The 6,239-nt window shown below is 39.9% G+C and overlaps 1 protein-coding gene across 2 annotated transcripts in view; it reads left to right on the top strand.

Annotated features, from left to right (window-relative positions):
* UBE2E3 (ubiquitin conjugating enzyme E2 E3) overlaps positions 1-3,050 on the top strand; it is a 56,391-nt gene extending 53,341 nt beyond the window's left edge. For both annotated transcript variants that reach the window (XM_065841308.2, XM_071811159.1), the window contains exons 5-6: positions 1,167-1,314; positions 2,413-3,050. In XM_065841308.2, coding sequence (XP_065697380.1) covers positions 1,167-1,314; positions 2,413-2,510 — 246 coding nt within the window. In that variant the 3' untranslated portion in view covers positions 2,511-3,050. The remainder of the gene's footprint in view (positions 1-1,166; positions 1,315-2,412) is intronic.
* The last annotated feature ends 3,189 nt before the right edge of the window (positions 3,051-6,239 follow it).

Below are 6,239 nucleotides of genomic sequence, written 5' to 3' on the forward strand. Positions count from 1 at the left end.
TGCTCAGAAATAGTATGAACGCTTAAGAAATCATAATTTACTGATGGATATCAAGGAAGTTAAAGGTTGTTTGCTTCTTCCCTCCCTTAGTGTCAAATTAAAGCTCTTGACCAAGTCATCAGTAAGGACACTGCTGACATTTGCAAAGACTCCATACATTCTACCACACAACATTTCTACAACTTATGGCTCTTGGGGATATAATGTTGTTATTATCAATCAAATACCTTTTTTCATTCGCTGAAGGATATAGGTAATATAGAAGGATATAAAGAATAATATACTTTCTATGTATTTCACACTTCTCTGAAACCCACAAAATTTAATATTCTCTGAGTCAAGACTGTTATATGAAGTGATCTAGAGCTTTAGACAAATTCCTCATTAAAACCTTGTAGATTTTTTTTCTAGAGTATGATCATTTTTGAGTTTTCAGTACTATCAAAAAAAATCATAGATTTTTCCCCTCTGCATTAGTATGAAAGGGAGAAATTTCCTCCTCTTCTTGTGCTTTATATAATTAAAACACTTAAATATTTCTAATTTATTATTTGTGCAGAATAATGTTTACATGTTCTACCAATACTAGTCTGAAATAATTTAAAAACAAGCATGGTATTAATTAGTGTGATAGCATAGTTTTTGCTGTGTACTGTGTTCTGCCTAATGAAGGGTAAGGCAAAGATTTCATTGCCAATTTGAACAAGAATAACATGATACTGCAATTTTAAATATTAATTTTTATGGTTTGTATTTAGGATTTTGAAGGAAAGGAGAATGTCGATTAACACTGCACATGCAGCCAATTTCTGTCTACTTCTTCACCTTCAGAATCCACAGTAAAGTTACATTTGTGATTGGATCATTCATGACATGCAATATGTTCTTTAAACAGCATACAGTACTACGAAGTAGGCCCTCATTTTTTGTGGGTACCAGAGAGAGGGCCTCTGTAAAAGCAGTTTATGCACCAAAGATCTCCGTGGTAGGTTTCTTAAAGATAGCAATGGCTACAGTACATACACACCCTTCTGTTAAATGATTGTGTTTCAGAAAATGAGCGGCAGCTCTGCAGAATCATGAGTGCCCCGGGCACTGCTGCTGCAAGACAAGGGGCAGCACCCCTGGGCAGCGCTGCCTGACTCTCTCTCACATTGTGATTCCAGGTTACTTTCCGTACCAGAATTTATCACTGCAACATCAACAGTCAGGGAGTCATCTGTCTGGATATCCTGAAAGACAACTGGAGCCCTGCTTTGACTATTTCAAAGGTTCTGCTGTCTATTTGTTCTCTTCTGACAGACTGCAACCCAGGTAAGGAGCTGATAATTTGCTGAGTATCCACTCTTAGTCATTTGGCTTAGTTGCCATGCAATGTAATTTGTGTATTTGAATGTATGCAGATTAAATTAAAAAAAAAAAAAAATTAAAACTGGGGATGAAACACACCTGCTTGAATGTGGTCCCACATTTAATGGCACTTTTCACTCCTGTGGCACAGCAGAAAGTAAAGAATGTTAAGCCTTTTTTTTCCCAAGGTATGCTGGAGAAAATAAGCTGCTGTCACTGAAGGTCTGTATTGCAGGAGCTTCAGTGAGTGGTTGGTCCCAGGAAAGCAACAAAGTTCTCTTGAGTTATAAACTCATCAATCCTGCAGGTTGGAAAGGGCCAGAGGAAGTCTCTTCTCATAGGATAGCAATTGAAATGTTTAATCTTGTGAATGTGAGAGGGACGATGTTCAGAGAGATTTTTCCCTTTTTCAAAGAGAGTTCCTTGCTGCTGTTGGGGCGAGGAGCTCCACTGGAAGCAGCACAGTTTCTCAGAAGCAACTGTGTGACCAGTGTCATTAGGCAATGAGTGCTAATTGCCTGCTGTCAGAGCAGGAACTGAGCAGTAGTGCTAAGGTGACAGTTCATTGACAGAAGACTGGTAATGATCAGGCAGAAATGGATTAGCCTCTTTGATACAAAAATTTGATAACTCTTGAAGCCAATTGGATCCCCCAGGTGTGTGTCCTGCAGTCCTGATACCCCAATGTCCACTAGTCTGTCCAGCGCTGTGACAGGAGCACCCCAGGCTGTGCTCGCTGAGCGTCCCCTGCACCCAGGGCCCCTCTGAAGGGGGAAGGCAGCGCACCAGGCTGGACAGGATCGAGAGACTCAGATAACCAGAACAGATTTTTCTTTTTTCTTTTTCTATTCATCATGCCTTGTGTGCTTTCTCTTGGAAATGTCTTGTGTAATAAGAGTCTCAGTGTATCTCACAGCATTTTCTGGCCTAACAAAGGCTATATTTTGGAATAGATTCTGTATTTCAAACTATGTGTGGGTATGGTTTGTGTTTGTTTTGTTTGTTGGTGTTTGTTTTTTATTGTGGAATGCTTTCTAATGTGCCTTCTCCTGCCTTTTGCAGCTGACCCTCTGGTGGGAAGCATAGCCACTCAGTACCTGACCAACAGAGCAGAACATGACAGGATAGCCAGACAGTGGACCAAGAGATATGCAACATAAATGACAAACTACTTGTGCAGTGTGAAGGTGCAGAAGGCAACTTTGCAGTGTGCAACAAATCTTTATAGCCTTTACAATACGGACTTCTGTGTATATGTTATACTGATTCTACTCTGCTTTTATCCTTTTGAAGACTGGGATACTGCCCCCCAAAAAGGTAAATGCTATCAAGAGTAGAAATTTGTAGCTGTAGATTAGTTATGTTTAAAATGCCTACTTGCAAGTCTTGCTTCTTTGGGATATCAAAATGTATTTTGTGATGTACTAAGGATACTGTTCCTGAAGTCAACCAAATATTATAGTGCATTTTAGCCTAATTCATTATCTGTATGAAGTTATTAAAGGTAGCTGTAGATTACTAGGAATTATGTCATTTGTATTAAACCCAGATCTATTTCCAATATGTGGTACATGCTGTTGTGAAAACTGTTTTAACTTTTACCTTTGTCAGTTTGTAATGAAAGGATTTCCTTTTTCCCTTTGTAGCTCAGAGAGCACCCAGTGTATCATCTCAAACACAATAAACATGTTCCCCAAGGAGTAGTTTCTTTGTTTTCCTATTTTAAATTAATATTTGAATAAATTTAATTATAGTAACAAGGCAGGGCCAACGTATCACAGATCCCTGTGGATAATCTTTAAATTAATATACATAAACAAAGGCTTGCTATTAAATGTTTAATGCACACCTGTGGATTAAATTTTCCCTGGTTTGTTTTTTATAGAACAAATGTCTTTTCTACGATTTCCTTGAATTTAATACTGTTTGACTCTTTCTCAAGGTGGAATGAGAGCGTAGCGTATGCTTGCTCCAGAAGTTAACGTAGCTGGTTGCTTCAGGGCCAGTCCTGCTCTCATAACAGACTGCCTGAGTCCTGCTGTGTATTTTTTTTTGCAGGACAAGGGCTAGGTTAGAGATAGTCTGGTGCTTTTGTTTCCGAGCAAAGCAAGTCAGACTCGCTGATCTAGAGAACTACAGTTACCCATTGAAAATGGTCTTCCAAAGCATGGTTGAACACTATGACATCTGTCCAGAAAAAAAAAAAAAAAAGTAGAATAAACTTAATCAGATTTTTATGATGTAAAAACAGTTTTGTTAGTGAAAATGAAATCTGTAAAACTTTTAGAATACATTTTCCCCCCTTCACTTTCTGGCTTGGAAATTTTGTAACATCTGTAAGTAACGAAGATATACAGCTTTATAGTACATACAGTTTAAGAAGCAGAGTCACTAATAGTTTTATAATTTAAGCTTTTATAAGTTGCCAGTCACAATATTGATTATAAAAAAGAGAGTTGATCCCTTTAAATGATTTTTAGAATTATGCTTAATTTTAAACTTTACAGTCTCCCTTACTAGATGGTGTTTTTGGAGATAATGTAGCACTTCCATCAATAAGATGCTCTGCTCATTTAATATATGAAAACTGAATGTTAAGTTTAAATATTAAAGCAATAGAAAATATGTTAAAGATTTAGATCTGAAGTTAGCCATCACTATATAAGTCCCTGTTTTTTGTATCACATAACCTTTGACCGTAAATTGTCCACTCTACTTTAAAGATTTCTACAGATTCCTGAAGGTGGCTTGAAGAACTGTGTATCCCAAATATCTCAACCAGAAGCCAGTGTCTCTTGGTAGCTACAGGATAGCTTTAGAGTTCAGGTTATAAAGTGCAAAAGGGAATGAGAAACGGGGGATCTGGCAGGTGAATATGCCTAAGTCAGGTAACAGACTCATGCCAGGAGATGAAGTGCTGGAAATCACTGCTGCAGGTGACCAGAGTTTCTCATGGCGTCTCTGGACGTGTGAGAAATAGCACAGATTGGCAAAGAATCCAGGGGCTATTGCATCCGGGCTGGGTGTCTCGGGTCCGCTTGCTGCTGACCATTAGCGCACTCGTGGGAGACACGGTGCCCGTGCACCACTCCAGTGACTTCCCAGTGAAGAGCTAACTATGTATTTCACATGTTAACTGTGTTGCCTACAGAATTTACAGATATTTATATCATAAAATATTATGGTATAAAAATACAGGTTTTAATCCTAATTTTAATGTATTTTGGTTTTGTATTGTACCTACAACTTCAGATACCTAGGTGTACAAGTGGGATGCCTTGTTAGTGTTGCCCCATCTTGCCTTCCTTGCAATTGGATCCTTTACACTGAATTCCCATCCTTTTTTTTTTTTTTTTGTTGGTTTGTCATGATTCTGTTCTTTTTTTAATGTAGTTTTTTTGTGTGTAAATTTTATATTTACTGAAGTAAAGGTTGTTTTTGTGTAAACATTTAAACTTTAAAAAAAAGAAAAGAAGCTAATTTTGTTTCTCAAGTTCTCTCTGCTAAACCATGCAGTAGAAAGAAATTTGTATTGTTAAATAAATCAATTAGTTGTTAAATGAGAACGTGTGTCTGTTTTCATGGGGAGGGGAGAAATCCCTGCTGGAAATACATCCAAAATACCAGTTGCAAAGAGCATCTGGTGTTTTCAAATTATTTCCTTCCTGGCTGTGCTGGGGTGAATACCAGACACTACCAAAGCACAGCATTGCACTGGTTTTACAGTTTTTCAGTTCCATCTTCTTATCACCAATTGCTGGGTTCAGAAAAAGTGAATTGAAATGACATTTTTTGGGAAAAGACCAGCTAAAGGGTGGTCTAAAGACACATCCCCCTTCCTCTCTATTTTCCGTGGGCTTTTCTTGCGCTGTTGTCTTTGAGATTGAGTAAGGAACACGCGCCGGTGGCTGGGAAGGTGCCTAGACCAGGCTCCGTGATCTCGTGGGGGAACCGACTGCCCCAGCTTTTGGCTGTGACACTGCTGAGGAACAGAGAGCATCTCCACTTGGTTGCAACATGATGGAGGAGCTGAAGGGCTTGGGACTGAAGGGCTTAAAGTCAGCTGGACACATCTGAGCCACAGGGCTGCCCCCCTGCCACCGCAGCTTCCCTGTGGCCCTGCCTGGGTCACCATGGCACTGCAGCGGAGAGAGCTGGAGACCGCAGCAGCTTCTGCATTCATCTCATGGTCTTCTGCCCTGGGGTTTCATCTGCGTGGACACAGGTGGCAAAGGAAGGACTCCTGTCTCCAGGTTGAAGATTGAATTTCAGCTTTCCTGCATTTTCTTCAGCAAAACTCAGCACTGGATATTTATGTGAAAGAAGGAAGGCCAGTGCAGGCATCCTGAACTAAAACAGCTTTGAAGGACAGTGACAGTAGTGTGACTAAAATGAAATTTGATTCAGCCATAAACCAGCATTGTATTTCTGTGACCTGTGCCATAGCTAGGGAAGGAGATACATTTGAGAACTTGACGCTGCTTTGTGTACAGCATCCCCTTCAACTCTGCATGGTGGAACCTCTTGTGTTCAAATCACATGGTAACTTCCAGGGCTGAACCACCACTCCCTTCCCTCACTAACCACCTGACTGAAAGTGGCTGGAGAGGATCCCAAGACAACAGGAGACATCATGTAATAAAGAGAACATGTTTTATAAAGAGAAGTGAAACAACAGCGCAGCTGCTTGTACCGCTGCCTGACCTTGCTGATGTCGATGATAATTAGACACATTCAACTGTAGCTTAGGTGGAAGAGCAGATGATGCACTCGGAAGATAATTGCTGGGAACATTTGCAGCACATAGGGGCTTTTGCTTCTTTATCCTTAAAGAGTGAAACCTGCCTCAGCTTGTTTTCCCCTACCTCTCTGCGTGTGTGTCTCTCTGG

The sequence above is a fragment of the Patagioenas fasciata genome, chromosome 7, assembly GCF_037038585.1.
Source record: "Patagioenas fasciata isolate bPatFas1 chromosome 7, bPatFas1.hap1, whole genome shotgun sequence".
Classification (NCBI taxonomy): domain Eukaryota; kingdom Metazoa; phylum Chordata; class Aves; order Columbiformes; family Columbidae; genus Patagioenas; species Patagioenas fasciata.